Genomic DNA, 20,950 nt, shown 5'->3' on the forward strand with positions numbered 1-20,950 from the left:
CTGACTATTTCTTTCCTGCTTGGTCCATCGTAGGTAATTCGGCTTCCCAGGTAAGAAAATTCTTTCACCTCTTCAAGCTTATGCTTTTCTAGCTTAATGGTTCTTCTTAGTCTCCTCTCTTTTGGTGCATACTAATATCTTAGCCTTCTTTTTGTTGATTTTCAGCTGGTATCTGGCCATTGTCCTTTCCATATTTCTCAAAGTCTTCTTCAAATCTTTCTCTGTCTCATTGACTGCCATGTCGTCAGCTAATCCCAGCACACTTATTTTTTATTCGTGGATATTGACACCCAAAGCCTTATCCTTGATTTTAAAGATGGATTTTTCGATGTAAGCATTAAAATTTACGGGAGACACTGCACACCCTTGTATTACTCTTTTTTCTATTCTTGCTTCTGCACAATTGGGTCCACATTTTATCTTCACATAATATAGCGCGCCGATTGGTATTTATACAAACTGTGAATAATTCTATGATAATTTTAAAGCACTCCGGTTTCTTTCAGAATTCTAAGCATTGAATTCCATTCCACGATACCAAATGCCTTCTCTATATGCCATGTAAGTAGGTTTGGTCTTCTCTATGATCAGAATAAGAGCCAAAACTGCTTCTCTTGTACCATTACTTTTCCTAAATCCGAAGTGGTCTTCATCCAGGAATTTTTCCCCTCGTCGTTCTTTTCTCCTGTAATTGATTCTTGTCAGTATCTTCAACGCATGTGTCGTCAGGCTTATGGCATGTGTCGTCAGGTCCTAAAATCTTCGCACTACTATGTTCTCTTCTTTTTGGGTATAGGAATGAAGATGTTTTTATTCGAAGTAATTTCATTAAGTAAATCACCTGTTGAGTACCTATCGCAGATAGTTTGTTATACTTAGTTGAGTTAACCCTTTTATCTTTCACCATTTCTCCCGCATTTTTGATTAGGTCTGTTGGAATACCATCTATTCCTGGGAACTTATTCTGTCGTAGGTATTCTTTCTTATTGCAGCGTCAAATTCCGATCTTAAAATGCTGGATTCGCTGTCATTCTTTTCTATTTCTCATTCCTCTTCGATAGTTTTTTGAGCTGAGTTTGCTTCCGTTGTATATCTCCTCCAGGTATTCTTTCCATCTCTCGGATTTGCCTTTGTTTTCAGTTAAAATATTTCCATACTTGACCCTTATCGTATTACATCTTGTGTTTCGTTCCTTGAAATGGTTCCTCACTATTTTCTAGGCCGCTTCCTTTTTCCCTTTCACGAGGTTATTTTGCACGTCCTCGCATATGATCATCATCCACGCTTCTCTGGCTTTCCTCGCTTTGCGACTAATCTCGTTCCTTATTCTCTCGTAGCAATCCTGTCCTTCCTCAGTATTCACATTCTTATACTTTCTCCGTTCTTCAATGAGGTCTAGGACTTCATCCGTAATTCATGGCTTTTTCTGAACACATTTTCTTCTCCCTATAACTTCTCTTGCGGTCTCCTGAAGCCCTTTTTTGATATTTTCCCAGCTAATCTCCATTTATTTCCTGTCTTGATCTCATCTACTTCTTGAAAGACGTTTTGATTTTTTGGCTCCTTTAGTTTCCCTAATTACCGTGAGTTCTTCGCTGATTTATTTAATTTCTTGAATTTCCTTTACAATTCCAAATGATGTCTAATGTTTTCTCACATGTTTTTGAGATAATATTTATGTCGCACTTCTGCAATATCCGGAATGTCTTGACTGTGTGGATTAGAAAGCTAGACGGTCTTGAAGGGCCGCAGCCAGGGGTTCGTGGTTCGTTCCAGCATTCTTATATCATTTGGAAGGGGTGCTCTTAATACCGTATTACCGTACCATGCACATTTAAAGGGGGCGAGGGGGTTTGAACCCAAATCCTTACTACGATGAATCAGTGACGTGATACTGGGTGTGCCGATTGGCGTAATACGAAGAATCCTTTGAAATGAAAATGAATGAGAAATGCACCAAAATGGGTCATTTCTTCGATAATTGCTTCACTTATAAAATGCACGGGAAGTCTAATTTTTTGTAAAATTACAAATCTTTTAGATTTGCATAAAAACGTGTTTGGGTATGGAGTTTTACATTTGGTTGGCGAGAAAAATGGATACTTAATTGAATTTAAAATATTCCATACCTTCGGTTATGATGTTAATGCTTGAATATACTCGATTCGTACTACTACGTGAAGAAATATGCTATTATGCGATAACATTATTATTAAATCAGTATTACTCGCCATTTTTAGCGGAATGGTCTCGTCGGACTCAATCTTTTCCTCGCTTTTAATAGACTACTACGACCTCGCCGAAGTGAAGTGGAGGTTCGACATGGGAAAGTTTCTGAACCCTACACTCGAGACCGAAGTTTGCGACTCACCAGACGAAGACCCCATGGATATGTGCCTACCCGTAGACTGTATCATTAAGTATTCGGGAAGCAGAAGTTACTTCGACCCGAAGTCTCGGTTATGTGTCAAGGTGCCTTTGTGTGAGTCTAACGCGAATGCGGATCTTCCAACCGTTGTGAGTATATGCTATTCTATCTTTTACTAAGTTTTGGACGTGAACGGATTTTAGGTTTTATGAAATAAGGTATCAATAGATTGTTGACGATATGACCAAACGAATGTAGTTCGGCAACTGTCCACATGGCAGCTCTGACGGTATCGTTGGAAACATTTATTCGAGGGACGTGGGTTTACCCTGAAAGATTCAGCGGAGAAGAAAAGAGGAAGTAGAGATGAGCCAAAACGGACCGAACTGTCGAATGAACTGTTCACTGAAATGAACTGGTTCGAAAATGAACAGTTCCCTAAAACTCACTGTTCATGTCTGCAGTGCACACGAGCGGCGTATTCGGTCCAAAAGGTATGCTCACCGAGAGGTATTTTGATCTGCAGCTTTCTCTAGCAAGTGCGTTCTTGTTACAAAAGATGGTGGTTACAATGCAGACCATCCAAAGCCACTGAAGTGCGTCATAGACGACCGAGTCCCTTCCCTTGCTTCTTTACCATTTTCCCCCGTCCACGAAAACGAATAACTGCTGCATGGTTCGAACACCCTAATATTTTGAACGGGTATTCATTTTTCTGAGGCTGTTCGTTTTCCCAACGCGTTCATTTCTCGGAGGCCGTTCGTTTCCTCTGGCTGTTCATTTGGGATCTCGCGTTCATTTTGTTTTCGTGTTCATTTGAACATTTGCGTTCAGTGAACAGGATGCTATGGATCAAATTCGCGGTTAATTCATGGGTCGATTATCTGTACATAAGTTTTGCTGTGGTTCAAAGTTTATTTAAACATTAGGTTAAAACTTTATTTTGATTAGCTATATTAATGCAAAAAATCTGTTTCAGCAAACGGAAAAGTTAAACATAAATTGTTAAATTATGTATTATCCACTTGTTATTTTGTCTTTAAATTATTCGTGATGATATTAACTTTTCCCTGTGTTAATATATATTTTACCCTGCGCTGCTTCAATAGTTCTGAACTGTTGAATTTGGGAAAGACAAAATTGGTTCCAACTCTCCGCAAATTACTTATGCATAGTGTAATTAAACATCGAAGGGAAGTACTTCTTACTCCTCCGGATTAAAGTCTACATAGGCATAAATCCATAATTTTCGAAGGAATGAAAAAATTATATGCGGCGATTTTATTTTATGACATTAGGTTTTTCACATGGTGACAATTTATGTATTAAATTGTGACCAATTAGCTTAATTGTGCATAAATACACCTCAAAGCGTTAGCTCTTCCTTTGTTTTCGATGTTTAATGCTTAAATATGTTACAGATTTTCAAGGCTAAAACCAAGGGTCGAAGTAATAAAGTTTGTGGAACATTAAAAAGTGAGTCAAAGTGAACATTTAAAATTCGGTTCTCGGTTGTGTATCTATTAGTTGAAATCCAGGGTCGGAATAAAAAAGTTTTGTGGAATATTACAGTCAGTTATTTCGCCCTATACCCACATCAATACCGCCTCTTTTTCCTCTCCAATGGGTGCCAGAAATGAATGCAAAGGAAAGTGAAAGGACGTAATGAAGGAGACTTAACTCGAGACGGATCTTGAAGCGATGCAAACAAAAAAGGTGACGCTCGAACTGGGAAAAGACTAGGGAAGGAGAAAGGAGGCAAACAGAACGGATGCGTTTGGGAGAGAGGAGGCAAAGGAAGAGGCCGCCGGGGGCGGGGCAGGATGACTGACAGCCACCCCTTCCCGAGCGCATCGTAAAACACAGTAATCTATCAAGTCGGGCCGCCCTGTTTTCCACGGGCAAAGAGAAGGGAAAGGCTCGAGACTGGCGCAAATCGTGGGAGTGCTATCGGAAGGGTGGGGGGAGGTATCGGTGATTTCAGGAGTGGGGAGAGTTTGGGGGGGGGGGGTTGATCGCTGACCCACCCACCCTCACCTCGGGGGAGACTCAGCGTCAGGGGTGAAATTTTCGGTTCATTTTGCTGATCCGGTTCGAGTATTATTATTATTATTTCGTCTTATCAAGCGAATTTAGGACATTGTTGTCCTCTCTTCCAATTAACTTGATGTACAATCACAAACATCCATGCCCTGGATGGTGATCAATCCACCCAGGCGGGATTCGAACCCGCGACCTCTAGGTTAGCTGCCGGGGACTTTACCCCGACGCCACCGAGGCCGGAGTATCTCCTCCCGTGTTTGTGATTCGGTTCTTCATATCGTTATAATGAACGGAATCAAAATGGTTTAGTTACGGTTTGATAGTCGCGTTCAGCTCTCAGCATTCTATGATATTACATCATTATCATAAGTTCGCATCCTACTAAAAAAAGTTAGTAAGATTGGTTTGACGCAGCTCTCCATTCCCCTCTCCTATCCGCTAGCCTTTTCATACGACGTATTTCTTCTCTTTTACATCCTTTAAAACCATCCATTATAACTATGTAACTCATCCGGGGCCTTGCCATTCTTCCCTTCCACATGTCCGTCTATGATTATTTTCATCAGGCCATCATTTCTCATAACGTGGCCATCTAAGTTTTCCCGTCTTCTCTCTAACGTTTGGAGAAGACTTCTCTTTTCTCCCACTCTTCGCTCTTCGCCTTCTCTAAGCACTTTCTTTGCCTTGTATTTTCCTTGACGGCTGGAACAAGAGGAGGATGAGAGTACGGAAGGGGTGGTATTCATCGTTTGTGAATCACGTGGGAAACGAGGCCCCTATACTCTCTCTCTCCACTCCTCTCTTCTTCAATCGGCCATTTTCAGAGGAGGTGTAACGACGGACAGCTTGGAAAAGAGGTGCATTCAATTTCCGTGGAGAAATCGGTGTTTGACGAGATGGGAAAGCGGACTGGAACGAAATTTCAGAACAAACAGCACGGATTTCTTTCCTGGATCCTTCTCGTTTTAGGGAGATGGCCGTGAATGTAGGAGGAGGAAAATTGCACGTATTGATCATATGTGTAATCTTTCTAATCCTGCTGCGTGAACGGCGGTGAAATATACATTTCATACAAGAATACAAGAACATACAAGAATAGCCATTGGGAAAATTCCCTTGGACCGGAAATCGAACCACGGACCTTTGGCTTTCCGGGCCACTGCGCAGACCACTACGCTATCCAGGTTCTTTTAATTCCCATGGCAATTATACCGAGGCTCATGGTACTAGGTGTTGGGGGAATTAAAGAACCTGGAAAGCGTAGTAGTCGGCGCAGTGGCCCGGAAAGCCGTGGTTCCATTCCCGGTCCAGAGAAAAATTTTCTAATGGCTATTCTTGCATATTGATCATATGTTTAAAGTAAAATCCTGCATGATCTAGGGTAATTCTCTTACAACAGGGACGAAAAACTACATACCACTTCCTTTTGCTTGATTCCATAAGAGAACGCATCACTTAGCTCGAACGGTAGTCGGGCGTGGCCAGGACGATATGCTTGGGGCACTAGCCGGTGGGTCAGGGGTATGGAACCCCCCTCTGAAGAAAATGTGAACATTTTTATCTCTGTATATCATATTTTATGCTATTTTGACGCTTAAAATTACGCAATTGATGAATCGTTGGGAAGCTGTTTTTCTAAAAAGTAATGGCGACTTAGAATAATTTAAAAAATAGGTTAATATTTTTCTGATAAAATAATTGGTTTAGGGAGGACGGGAATGTGCCCACTGTGCCCTTCCTGGCTATACCACTGCTTGTATTCTTCTTTCATTTTTCGGTAGTTATTACTCGATTATAACTTGCGATATAATTTTGATATTTTTAGAGTATACAACTCAGCCTTTTTTTTCAATATTTACGTCTACTTCTCTGAGGTGCAAAACTTTAATCATGAAAAAGTTTTATAAGTTTAGGTACAGAAATATAGCTACAAAGGTGTACTCTATACTCTTAGAAAACTTCGAGATGACAGCTTAAGTTCGAAGCAAACAAGGAGCCATGCGAAAAGACTGGGCGAATGGGAGTGATGGGTAACCATAAAGTCTCTACGAGATTAGTAGAGTAAGGGTGAATCCTTATTTGGGCTACATTTTAAAGCGCATTCAACTTTTTAACTGAATTTCAATTCTGATATTGATGCAAAAAGGATGATGGAATTGTAAATGTAACATAACCAATTTCGTTTTAACACCATATTCCTATTACATTAAGATTTTGAATTATGCATTCCAATATTTGCCTATTGATGTCATGCTGAATAGTTCTATTAAGACTGCGGCAGTCATTCTTTTTCTCGGACTCCTCCATTAAAGTTAGTTTAGAGCATACAGTGTCTACATAACTGTGGGATTCTTTAATAATCATTGCATTTTGATCATAGAAGCCTTTTATAGAGATCATGCAGGTGTTATGGAGAAAGAGAAATTGAACATCAATTTCTTTGAATGCAAGGAGCTATAAATTCAATAATTCAACTTTATTTAGTTTGAACGTAGAGTTGTTAAATTTCTAAGCATGTAAAAACAATTAATTATTTGCGCTCGGGAAGGAAGAATTTGTTGTGTTCCAGTTCAGAACAAATTGAGGATATGAGCCGTTGTGAAAATATGCTTTGAGAGACTGTTTGTGGGGCTCAAATAGCTCTATATTTTAAGTGGCTTACCTCTTTCTTATATTTTCTTCTGGAAATAGTCCAAAATATTGTTAAACCGGTTGTGGACTTTCATTTAACTGTTATGAATTTTTATGCAAAGAAAGAAGAATTTGGTTATCGTTTCGGGAATTTTTCTAGAATTGTCGGGCAACATTCAGGAAATTACGTGGCTTCAAAAGACGTCTATCAATGCTGATAGTTTTTCTTTGCCTCTCTGGCTTCTATTTTATTTCAAAAGATGCATTTACAATCGTTGTGCTGTTTTCGCTCTCCAGTTCCCATTCCCACGGTTGAGCTAGAAAAATATTTTATCCCTGCCCCGGGGTGTGAAACTCCTCGAGCTGGAAGACTGCGTTTTGTTGTCACGCAGTTCAATTTTATGTCCATTTGGGTTATTTTACCGAATGATGGTAGCTCAAATGGCTGTGAATAAAGTGCCTAGTGAAATGAAATTACGATTCTTTTCGATTACGTGTCCTCTTGGATTGATTTACCGAATTATGTTGCCTCAAATGTTTGTGTATAAATTACCCATTGGAATGACATTACGACTTAAATTTAGGTTGTTATTTGTACGAATGTTCACATAAGGTTAGGAAATTGCAAACGATAAAAATAATCTTTCTGTACACGCGGATCATTTACACGAGTATCAGTTCTTTACCTCTTTTTCCTTTTTCGTTATTTCTTTACCTTTTAGGAATTTTTGCTTTTTCGGCTGGCTAGTCTGGTGTTGTATCTAATATTTTTCTGAACTCCATTGGCGTTTAAGTTGGTCCAACGATGGGGGTGACCGGTTGTGTGGAGTTAAGCTCATTCGGCTCGGGCAGATGTATTTTTTTCAGTTGATTTGCATACAACTTGTATGTGTGTCCTATTTTGTGAGAGGAATGGATAGGCGAAGAAAAAAAGCATCTGTTTTTCTTACTTGCTTGTTTGTTTGCCCGCTTGTTTGCGGTCAAAGTATCTACTCGTGGCCTTTTACGTGTAAGCTAGGTGTGTTTCTTTGTAACTGATCAATGTTGCACATTTTTATTCTAAATGGATGCAAATTCGTAAATTATATGTCGTAATTTGTTGTTGATGAAGATCGAACTACGTATCCGACCAAGTCCAGTAATCTGAAAATACGTAAACAGTTTTAAATATTTCATGGTACTTCATTTTGCTATTTTCCATGTTGCCTGCAGTTGAAGCAGTGTAGTACCTGTTTTAAATTATTCATATTATTAGATGTAAAATGGCGGTTCTCACCGATTCTCGCCTAAGCAGCAAATGATCCTACAAATTTTCTTTAGACCAGCAGTTCCCCCCTTGGGGGTACGCGAAGAACCAGTCTTTGGTACGCCGAAAATAATTGGTAACGGCGGACGTCAGGAACTGTGTATCTCTTAACCAGGAAATATGTATACCTAAATATTATATGGGGTATTTGAAACAAATTTTCTATCTATACAATTATGTATAGCAAAATGATTCACCTACCCGTGATGAAATTATGTAAAAAATGTGCACGTTATATTTTTGGGGGTACAATATTAGAAATATACATATAGTATGGGAGGAAATAAGGCTGGGAATCACGGCTTTAGACTAATAACCTTAATAATGAAGGACGCTAAGAAAATAGGGCGAGCTCAGGTAATCGAATCCGTTCATAACGCGCAACTAATTTCTTCTCTCGAAGGCATTAACGGCTGTGATCTTTGCACTTCCTGCCACACGCCAATTGGTGGGTGGCTTTTGGAGAATTGTGTGGATGTAGATGTTCCATTGAGGTATTTCCCCTTTGCTGATCATCCTCCCCCACACCCCTCCCCTCTCTCCTCCTCGTCTTCCCCTACCACTCTCGATCGCAGCGCTACCAAGGCGGAGAAGCCACAATTTTCCCAGACCATCCCCGTCGTGCGCAATTGCGATGTTTCTGTTCTTTGGCCGCGAGGGAGCGGCCCCAATCCCACCGTCTCAAGGGCGTACCCAGGATCAAAACTAAGGGGGGGGGGCAAGCCATGGTTGTTCAAGTTATAGGTAAGATTTAAGCATGAAAGGTGAGTCAAACCTACATTTTAAGGAAACTGCAACAGCTCTTTATTAGTTTTTAAAATTATTTTCTTGAAATAATATTATTTTCCTTACAGAAATTTACGATTTTTGCTCCTTGGGGGGGGGGGGGGTAGCTTCCAACTCCTGCCCCTTGCTGGGTACGCCCATGCACCGTCTCGTACCATCTCCACTTAACTCTATACTCCCCCGACTTCTCTTCTTCCTCCATTCACCACTATAAGAACTCTTCGATACCTTGGAATCACTCTCTCCACTCTTTCCAGGGCCGAATTTAGGATGTCGTTGGCCCGAGGCCCAATTTGAAGGGAGGCGCACTGTTTCAAGGTGTTGCAATATGTAACGTAATTACAGAAAACGCAAGTAACACAATTTTCAGCAAATTTATTGACAATGTACCAAACTGAGCCCTTCGTCTTCCTAAATAGACAAAGAAGAGCAGCACGACTTCACTTCAATATTTTTTCACATATTTATTCAAATATTTTGAATCAGAGTACCGCTGTAACAGAATGAAATCCAATTAAATAGTTGTTCATAAGATAAATTTTAATCATATCGGTATTTCAAATACCTAATATCTCCCAAAATATCTATATGTTATGTTTTTGTTTTCTGTACTTAAGTTCACCCACTAAAATTCGTACCTAAATTTTATTTTTATATTCTTTCTTACTTTTATTTGTATTTATTGTCATGCAATTACTTGATATATTTTTAAATAATTATCTCCCGGTTATTTTTTTATGCAAAGGCCTACCATCCAATGAGTAACATTTGCCTCGATTTGGAGAACCCTTTGACGGACGAGGATATAGAGTTCTTAACCATCGGTGTCGTGGAACAAGAAACCTCTTACGACCTCGATGTCGTAGAAAAGGTAAAATAAGTTACCCTATTATGGAATCCAAATCCATTTACTGTAGCATAGAGTATAAATATAAAAAATTGTTTTTACGTTCGTAAACCGTGATTATTATCAATGGATCATTGATTATAATACGTTTATTTGTTTTTTATATAATTTAATGCTTCAGGAAAAATTTTCCAATGCTCTTCTGTGCTTACAATTTAGGGTCTTCCCTTTCTCTTTCTTATTACCTGTCTTCGAGCGCCTGAAATATGCGTTTCTTTAGCTGGGAACATCTTTAGATTGTGGAGTAAAGTTGCATCTCAAGTTCATATAGCACTTGGGTAGTGGTGTCATGGAAATATTAGCTGTGCCGGAACGCAATTTCCTTAACTTTTTTTAAAACTGAAATATTACTCTGCGTATTTTTTAATAGATATTTTTATTTAAATATTATTACAGTTTTTTGGGTTACGAATGTAAATATTAGAAATTTTGTGGCACAAAAGTTGATAAAAGTGTTATTTGACTATTATGCCTTTTGTTAACCAGTGCCTGAACGGCGCGTTCCGGCATCATGACACCATTGCTCCTGGGATAGAAGAAAGACGGTCATTCAGAAAGATGCAAGAGAAAGGGAATTCTGGAAGTCAAACAGAAACCATAGTTTTCCAAGAGATCTACAAAGCTCTCTACTAAACACCTCTGAGGTGTTTGGCATGTGACAAATCTTATCCAAAACTCATTGCTTTGCATTATACTAGCCAACTTTACATAAAAATAGATGTACCTGTTTCCGCTACATTGAATGCATATACGTGGTTGAGATATGCTCCCATCGTGAGCCATCTGCCATTCGCTTTTCTTCTTCTCTCCTCTAAAGCAAGGGCCACGAACTAATTCCAAATTTTTAAACAGTAATCTTTTCACTATAAATATTTTAACTTTATTCTGACAGCCTGTAACCTTTTCTTTTTTATCGTTTACTTAGGTGACCTCTTAATTTAATTTCTCATCTCCTAAGATGCTTACTTTCTGTCGCTTTTTTTTTTACCCATTTTGCTGTTTTTCCCTATTTCCTCCTTTACTTTTGGACCTAATTGTGTTAAGGATTTTTCTCCCGAAAGATTTTTCAAGATCTGTTTTGTTAATCTCTCGTTATCCATTCCATAATATGTGCACAAAAAACCAATTCGTTTTTATCCTCCCTGTTTTTATTGATGTTTTATGTGAATGTTCATAAATATTTGATTTCCACAGGGTTGAAGCCTGAGAAAAGGGGGGAATGGGATTAAAATGGTGAAATTTAGAAAGAAATAAGTTCGATGTATTATGAGGATGTCATTTTGGAGGAGAGAGAGAGAGATGGTGATGGAAAAATATTGAAAATGTTTTCCATCGAAATGAAAAGCTCGACTTTTGAACAAAAATCGAAATTTTAACCAAGAGATCGATTAATCGAAAAATTCTACCGTTCTAAAAAAACAGTTTATGCAAAAATATGTTTATTATTCATTCTTATAACACTCAAAATTCACATTTGAGTAGTCGAAAAAAATCTTCTTAGAGTACGTAACAATTAAAAATATACAATTGAACATACATTAAAGTTTTGGGATCACTGCTTGCATCCATTCGATTCAATAAGATGTTTAGGAAAGATTTACTTATTATGATGCTTTTTTGATAATCGAGGGCGTACCTTTCCAATTTTATCGGCCTTAAGAAAGACCATTCACATGAGACGTATGACTTTATCATCGTCCGGTATTGACGCCGCTTAGTTTAAACGAAATAGTCAAGATCGAAGAGGAAAAATCGAGTTTGGCTCTAAACTCGAAGATCTTGGATCGATCTGGATTTTTTCGATCTTTAACAATTAACCCTCGATTTTAACCGAAATCGATTTTTCCATCACCAGAGTGATAGAGCAGCTAGATGAATGAGAATCTGCTGACTATTTTTCCTCCGTCCGTCGTCAGTTACTCAGATTCTTTGGGAAACTGTCTCTTTCACTCTACTTCTTTCTATCTTTGATCGAAACACGATGTCACATTTAGATGCTGCGATGCCACAAGGGAGATGTGGATGGTAACACCTGCGTTTGCCACAGCGGCTGGGAAACTTACTCGAAGCTCGAAGATTTCCGCGAGCCACCGCTGCCGGAAGTAAATGTCGACGAGGATGCATTTTACATGCCCCGGCATATGTGCACTATTCAGGCCATTGGAGCAGGGCCTCCCACGCTGGTGGATATTAAAAGCCTTCGGAGAAAACCGGAAGTTATACCTGTATCCTTCTCGATTATTGCACGTTTAGTTTATGGATTTAGTAAACCTTTCGTCAGGCGCAATACTGGAATTGCTGAGTTCAGGCGCAGTGTGCCTGACAGGCACATATGTGAAAAAACTCTATTAACTCTTAACATGGCTCGGTGGTACACCTTTAAAGTTTAAAGCACCATAATTAGTGTATACGAACACTAAAATTAGGATTTATGTGCTATATATGTATATATACCCCTTTAAAACCGTCATACGGCCCCGGACCGATCCAACAAGGTGCGGTTTTACGTGCTTTTTAAGTATTAGGGCGATTCCACGCGTCACGGACTGACCGTCACAATGCGTTTTTGAACTTTTAAGAACGCACGTAACGCGAACGGACTGACATACAAAACTTTTTCAACTTCCAAATTGCTGCACAATGGTGTGAAGTTTAACTTTGGTTGATACACTACTTTGCCTTGAAAAATACAGGACTTACGTGACTTAAAATTCACTGTCACGGACTGACAAAAATGAAACGAACTTTCAGATCAGAGTAAAACCTCTAAGGTTTGCTCTGAAACAAAGAGTGATCAGAGTTACAGTAAAATACATCTCAGAACACCAAATGCAAATTTCATAATGCTGCAAAGCCCATTACAATAACTGATTTTACAGAGGAGTAATTCCTCTTGAAAAGCATCGTCACGGACTGACCAGAAATGTCACGGACTGACTTTTGTGATTCCCTTCTGGTATAGATTTATTCACTGCCAAAAAATTTTACAAAATAACTTCTTTAATTCAAAATAAACAAAACAAAATTGTGCAAAAACCCTTAAAATCATTCAAAATAATGAACGAACCTCAAAATAGAAAAAAATTATTAATACAGTGGCCATAAAAATCAATTAGCGAAACAGATGTTTTTTGCGCGTAGATGACTCATTAAAGTTAGTATGTGGCTAAAAACTGTGGTGAGCACATAAAAAAAATTCTCTTATCAAGGACAAACACGACTCATGCTAGTGTCAGCACTTAATAACGAAAGTCTAGACTTAATAGCACAAATTTTGATCCATATCAGAGCCTCCAACCACTTTTTTTATTTAACCAGTCAGTATGACATTTACGTGGAATTGCTCATTATTAGATTTAATGTATTTTAGTATGTGAGTTCTATAAGATCATTGTTTTTATTTTCTTAACTTATTTAGTTAATAATGCTTTATTTAAGTCAATTTATGTCTATTTTGCTTTATTATGCCATTATTTTGTTTAACTATGCTAAATAATCCACCACTGTTCTGTCGGCATAAATACGAAAAGCAAAAGGCTGCGTAGAGCATGCTAAAACAAATAGCCTCTATAAGTGCCAAGGGGCCTATACCGCCTATTGACACGGAGATATGAAAAAACACTCGCGCTGTGCCTGTCAGACCCATTGCGCCCGACAGAAGGTTAATATGACCTCGACTTGAGGGATATATAACGGTTGTTTCAAATCGAATAGTTTGGTTTTGGCGCTTTTTAATAATTATTACTCTAAAATTAAAACTGTATATCATTCATCTAATGAAACAGCAACTCAAAAATTTTTATATGGAAGCCTACAAGTGCTCAATGGGAACACCATTCGTCGCACGGCACACGTTAAGGCGATATGCGAGTCCCTTCCAAACGTTGATTAGTGTCTCTCGAGTACCCTAATTGTTGCAACAGTTGCTTCAATCATGCTCCTTGATTGGGAAAGGGCAGCTAGTACTGTGGGAGTCAAAGTGACGTGCCGCTGTGCTTCGCAAATTTATATCTGGGCTTGTGTGCATGATAAAAGAATGATTAATACGTCATTTTAAGAAAATTTTAGTGTTAATTCCGAAGTATTATTTTTTTTATAAAAAAGATAGACATGCCAGTGCCATAAATGACTCCGCGCCCCGTAAAATTAGCCGTTTTGTCAACTTCATCAACTTTGTAACTCAACCTATGAATAAATAAGAAGTTTACAGTATTCATCTTTCATAATAAGTTGCGGAAATTATTGGAGATGCATATAAAGGCCTTTTAGTACTTTTATATCGCATAGTTTGTTGTTAATCAAAGATAATCTTTAAATATTATCATTTAAACATATGTTGAATTGAGGCATGGATGCTGTTATCACCTCGACGTTCACAACCGAAATTGAATTGAATTCGGAATGCACGTTACATAGTAACTATAGATTCCTTCTTTGCAAACTGTAAAACACAAAATTCTTTCTATTCACTAGTCGCCATCTTTGCTAGTGGTGGTTTTTAACGGGTGACGGCGGAAACATTGGATGAACTTGCGCATCGTTCCCAACAGACAAAACTGTTTGAGTTGCTCTTTCTTTTACGTATCATTTATAGCTGTAAGTTAAGTGCAATAAATACGTATTATAAAACGTTAAAATCCCGCTATTCATTTGAATACATGCGGTATATTTTTGTAACCTCTATAAAATTAGGTAAGCAGGTATAATTTAGGTAGCTATAATTTAAAAGCTTGGATATTCTAGTCCTTATAAGTAGGGATATGCGAGTAGTGCCTTTTGATTTCGAGTCGAGTTGAAAACTACTCGCGAGTATCGAGTCGAGTCGAGTTTGGTTATTTCTGGAACAGGCAATACAGCAATTTATACTCCAAGATAATCTCACTTTTTCAATGTCCTTGTGAATTTTCTATTGTGAATACTTTGCTTGATGTCTATGGAAAACATAATGAGGGACGTTGATGGTTATTGTGTCGGAATTCGGAGATGAATTAAAATTAATGCCTCTTAAAAAGTTCCATGAGCACAATTGAAATGAATAAACCTCTAGTAATATGTAGCCTATTTAATAAATATATGTATCCAAACTGCTCGGAAGAGCCCTGAGTAAATGCATTGGCACAATTATAATAAAGATTATATAGGTAAATGAATCATGTAAAATTTGATCCTATCTAATTGTTTTGCAGAAAATCCAATTGTTGTACATGCTCAAACCGTAGGTTTAGACGTATCCATGTTTCAGTATAACTGCATGTTGAGAACAGACTTTCGTAACATATTTGTGTGGCTGAACGAGTACTTTCTCGCCAAATTTAAAAATTTTAGAACCGTAGGAAATTATACTAAAAATTATATTGACAATTTTTATGAATCTTGAATCTTCATGGAATTTAAGTGGACGATGCGTACGAAGTATAGAACTTCGCTTTAGTTTTGTAGAACAAAAAATATTTATTTCTCACTTCATTAAATCAAACTTAGCAACTCTTGTTTTGTAAGTTCAAGAAGGAAAATAAACGCAACGAAGGAATAAAAGAAAACTAGCATTGGAAGAACATAGTACTAAAAATACTAAGAGATGACATCACTTGCAATGCCACCAGTATTGTCCGCTAAAACCTAAAAGTTGCATTTTATAAATAGAAATCTTAACGATTTTTACGCATTCTCTCGGCGTTTCAGTAAAGAAAGTAGGGTAGGGCATAAAAATATTGCATAAGAAAGTATAAGCTATGCAGCGGTCCACTCTGATAACTCAGAATACGACGCGACGCCGGGTCTGAAGACGGTCGGCCGCCGCGGCAGACGAAAAGGTATTCGGCGCCCTCGTCGACTGATACAGTGGTTGACTACTACGTATACAGCACGCTGAAACTCCCAGGCCAAAGCGTTATAACGACTTATCGACTTCAAAAACGATATTAATCCATGATTTTTATGATAGCCCCTCCTGTCGGCAGATTTGTAAACTTAATGGCCTCGTCAGTTCCGTTACCGAAACTAATCGACTCGACTAGAATTTTCGAGTACTCGCACATCCCTACTTATAATTCCAATCGCATCGCACGGAGTTGGTAAACGCTGTCCAAAATATGATATTTAATTTTCCTAGCAGATATTTTGAGTCATTAAGTTAGACAAGGAAGATAATCAATTCGTGGAAATGCAATAGAGGTTGAGGTAGTAAAAAATAAACCTTTTTTGAAATTAAAAGTTCTGCATATCACAAAATGTAGTCTTTAGTACCAAAAATACGGAAATTTAATTTAGTTTAAAAGTAACTGTTATCCTATGATGGCACCGAGGCCATCTTTGAAGAGACTTTGCGATCCAAAAGGCACTACAGTCTTTTACTATATTTCTATACTTCATCATGAGGTGAGAGTTTTTTTTACATAAAAAGGTACCCTCATTACGTTCGTCATTGTCCACGTAAGCCACAGAGATGAGAAGGCAACATAGTTACCCCATAATTGCTCTAAAAATGCAATATAATGGGAATAATAGAGAGAATTGCTTCTAAAATGAACTTTAGTAATTTTAATATTTAAATCCCGGCACCTACGGATTGTATGCGGGACCCGAAGCAAATTCATAAAGTTTTATTAAAGAGACTTGAGCATTATTTAATTTAAGTACACACACCATGATTTTACAAAAATATCTCTGGAAAATACTTTTATTTGTAACGCACGCGGTATGTTAACTATGGAAATTAGATTAAATTTGTATGTAAAGTTACGGTCCGCTGACATGAAAAGTTGCCTACCCGTGCTGTAAACCATCGTTCTCTGAAAACTTTGCTGAATGAGTGCATTAAAGGATTATGCTCTGGTATAAGCCCTTAATTAAGATTATCAGGTATTGGTGGTGGCTACTATGGTATGCATCATAATGATGTTCATGGCTGCTGTTGTTCTATGCTGGTTGTTCACGAGGCCTTGTTGCTTTACGTTTTGGATGATAAAGAAGACATATTGACTTATAATAATTCTATTGGCTATCTCTCTATCTTGGTTTATTCTTATTTTATCGATTTAAAAACCCTGGATTTTATGATATCCTTTCAAGGGTCTCAAGTTTTTATGATTAACTGAACCAATATTAGGAAAAAAATTATCTTCTTTTTTGTTCGTACCAGTTCACCAAAATTTCAACTTAATTTATCTCATATAACATGAGTTTTCAGCTTATTGCGTATGAGATTGTGAATTTTTTCCAGCTAAAACTGTAATCCATTTCCTTATTTTGATTACACACATTTGTGTAACGGAAAATGATTCGATTAATATAGCATTTACTTTTTGTATCCTTAAAAAGGTAATAATCCTTTGGTAAATTTGTATTTTACTTGAAATAAATTTTCTTCATCAACCTCTATATTTCACCAAATTTCATTTGTGGTAATGAAAACCAAAGCTTCACGATCATGCCCTGGTTAACTTTTACTATTGGATTTTTTTAAGACGGTAGGAATTTTGTGATTCAAAATACAGTTGGAGATAATAATACGCAAATTGTGTCGATGTTAGACTAGTTGTAGAGACAGCAACGAGATTTTTGTCACTCTCTAGCATTGATTTGGATTAGTTTTGAGTAACTTTGACTTTGTCGTCAGAAATATATAAAATTTCGTACGGTGAAATTTTTAGACGTAGAAGCAAACATCTTCGCAAAATTTACGGAGACAATATAAGCCCCGCTATATCGTTTGTTTCCTGTACTAGAAGGCATTGACTGTGCATTGACCAAAAGCCGAGGTCAATAGGGAAATACCAGCTTCCGTATTATCATTGGAAATGCAAGGAGGAAATTAAATACTTACAATTAAATTTGATTGAAATCCCGATTCTTTCCCTTCTTAAGGGTGAAGTTGAATTGTAATAAAATTTCCAATTGAAACATTCAACATGAAAAATAAACATTATCGTCGTAGTCAGTCAAATATCTATTACCTCGTATAGGTTTTTGCCAATCAAATCTTGGTCCCATGGGAAAAAGCCGATGCGCGCCATCTTTATATTCCCTCTGATATTGGGACCAATTGCATTCATTGTGAATTTTATCAACGGGCATAAAGTGCTCGGGGGTTACTGGGATATAGTTTTGCATTGTAATAGTACGATATCATTTTCAAATATTTTATTTGGAATGATAACACCGGTAGATGGCTGAGAAAAAACAAGTAATGATTTATCAACAATCGGACAAGTAAATCATGTGGCTTGAATGTAATTTTTACTAGCTTATAATTATTTTATATTAATATTATTTTTACGTCTCAGTTGGCCCCAGTTACTCAACGACTTAGGGATAACTGGATCACCCCATGGCAAATCCTATATCCACTGCCACAACTGTCTGCAGTAACTGGTCAGTACTTTCAAATGATCAGGAAAAAATATGGGTTTACGCAACTTTTTGATCAATATGCACGTTAAGGCCGTTATATTAGCACAGTTACTGAGACCTCACAGAAAATAGGCAATGGAACGTGCAATTAGAATTTTTTGTCGTTTTTATTTCACAAGTGTGAACAATCTTCATCTTTTTTTTGGCTTTTTATGTGTGGTGCTATTATTTTTGGAAAGATCTAGTAAAAGTTCTTCGAAAGTCTTTAGCTTGTATGTTAATGGCTCAAACTCAGGTGTTGGGAGTTGTTCCACTGTATCGACTTCCATCAGCTGTTCATTGTTTGCTGCTTTTTCAAGCTATTGATGACCTAGGTTAGGTACATAAAAATTTTTTCCGTGTAATAATCATCAAAATTCACTGTTTTAACTAAAACCTTTCGGGGTAGCGAGAACACCCATATTACACAAACTACAGGAAATTTACCAGTGATAACAACCGTATGCAGGAATAAAATCAACCTTTATATTTATCCTAAAGTGGTTAATAGTTTGAAATTACTCACCTCATGGCAATGAAAACCAGCAAATCTAATTGAATCAGGGTGTTGCTTTGAAAAATCTCCACACTAAAACTCCACTGCTGCCCAAACTCACAAAATGACTCAAAATGAGGTAAGGTATGTTGTTCAAGGAACATAAGAAGATGAAGTAGGTGTGCCAACCTGTTAAACTTTAAATTCCCATAAATATGCATATGATATACCTATGCCCCAATTACCCCCGAAGCCTCGGATGAATAGCAAAAACAATCCGGCATGTTTGTCTCGAGGAGAGTGCGCGTACGACCGTTGAGGGCGCTTTCAACCCTTGTTTCCCTTCTTCCCACCTCCCTCTCCGAAGTCGCCTCTTCTCCCGTTATCTCCCCCTATCCTCTTCTCTTCCTCCTCCCTTTAATTATCCTCCCAAAGGAAGGGGGGGGGGGGGGTAGAGCAATTGCTCCGCAATTACATAGGGGCTGTCATGGGAGACTCGTCACAGCAGTGACAGGCACTTCTGGCTCTCCTTCCACCCAATCGCCACGTACTTACTTCGTCCCCCTTACCCCTCCACCTACCTTTCCTATCACAGTCTGTTTTCTTCTCTTTCCGTAGAGGCTCACTTGAAACCTTGAAGGAAATCTAATGGAGGTCGGTCTTTGAGACGAGGTATATGCCATTTTTATGAAATTATAGTTCTACCCCATCGACTGGCGGCCACAAAAAGTAGGCTTTCCACGCTGTATTTTTTGTGGATATTGCTTCTGAAAACCCACATTTTTGCACAGATTCTTATGGCGATACTTGGCTGGACTAACAAAAAGTTCCAATGAATTCTAGAATACATATGTTGATGCCTGTGACATAAAACTGGTATAATGTTCGTCGTACATTATGAGTCATGTTATTAATAAGGAATGCTGTATTTAAAGTCAAACAGGGTTAGTTGCAAGGAAGTTGTTATGCATTTTTCACTCAAGCACCTTAAAAAAGGATGTCCGGGGACCGGGAAAATCGGGAATTATTCATGAATTTTTGCTCCAACCGGGAATTTCAGAGTCTTTTATTTCAAATTCATTTCATATAAAATTTTGCCTGTTCAATATCCATTTTCTGGTCTAAAATGTGTTTGTCGTAATTTAAAGTGCTGCAACTAAAGCCCGTGTGACACTTCCCAATTTATTGTCCAATCCATTGCATATTGGACTGTGGTCCAACTGACATATCAATTTCCAGTCAAATATCCTTTTAGAAATATTGGACACGATTTCTTGCCGAATTTAAAACAGGTTCTATTTTCTAGTGGCCAATATCCCTTCAAAAGACAGTTTTGTTAACTTTTAGTGACCAAAACAAGAAGCTCTTTGCAAAACATCCGGTTTGGCTGAAAAAAGTTGGTCTTGTTTCGAGAATTCGCTTGAAAAACTAAAATGTGGACGAAAGAAATTGTTTCACTATCATTTGAAGCGTACAAATCACACGAATGCTTATAAAACGTAAAGTCATCGTTATACAACGTTCTCTAGCGGGACATTAGAACACTATCATGGTCAATATTGGTGTGAACATTGATACGTGTTATACGGAACGTGACGCCCAATGTTTTAAACAATATTGCGCGCCGAATTATTGGCCAATAAATTGTAAGTGTCTTACGGGCTTAAGTAGAAATTTTACAGCCGCATCGAAACGTGGAAAGCGAGACAAGGAAACAGAATCGAAAGTTCTACCATTCTTGAATCAAGTAAGATTAAAAAAAAGAAGAATAGAATGACAGGTGACGTTAACATCCACTTATTAGGTCGAAGCAGCGTACTGGCTTGCGTTGAATAAATTTACATTTTAAATAAAATATGTGGTAACTAGCCTATTCCCAATTCTGGTAAATACGTAAATATAGTATTATTTAAAAGAAGGTAATTAATTTTTTCGTGTTTTAAAATTATTATCTACCGCAGTATTCACGAAAGATTGATCCTTGAATCTTGTTAAATTACCCTTGAATATTGGAAATTACGC

General features: G+C 37.8%; 1 protein-coding gene across 3 annotated transcripts in view; it reads left to right on the top strand.

Annotated features, from left to right (window-relative positions):
• Nucleotides 1–20,950, top strand: part of LOC124165375 — a 74,565-nt gene that overhangs the window by 18,887 nt on the left and 34,728 nt on the right. Inside the window, exons 7-10 of one of the 3 annotated variants that reach the window (XM_046542753.1) lie at nucleotides 2,285–2,517; nucleotides 9,880–10,005; nucleotides 12,036–12,266; nucleotides 16,903–17,421. In XM_046542753.1, the coding sequence (XP_046398709.1) occupies nucleotides 2,285–2,517; nucleotides 9,880–10,005; nucleotides 12,036–12,266; nucleotides 16,903–17,022 (710 nt within the window). In that variant the 3' untranslated portion in view covers nucleotides 17,023–17,421. Of the gene's footprint in view, nucleotides 1–2,284; nucleotides 2,518–9,879; nucleotides 10,006–10,527; nucleotides 10,717–12,035; nucleotides 12,267–16,902; nucleotides 17,422–20,950 lie in introns of those variants that run through there. The other 2 variants (XM_046542754.1, XM_046542755.1) reach the window with 2 other exon arrangements.

The sequence above is a fragment of the Ischnura elegans genome, chromosome 9 (assembly GCF_921293095.1).
Source record: "Ischnura elegans chromosome 9, ioIscEleg1.1, whole genome shotgun sequence".
NCBI lineage: Eukaryota > Metazoa > Arthropoda > Insecta > Odonata > Coenagrionidae > Ischnura > Ischnura elegans.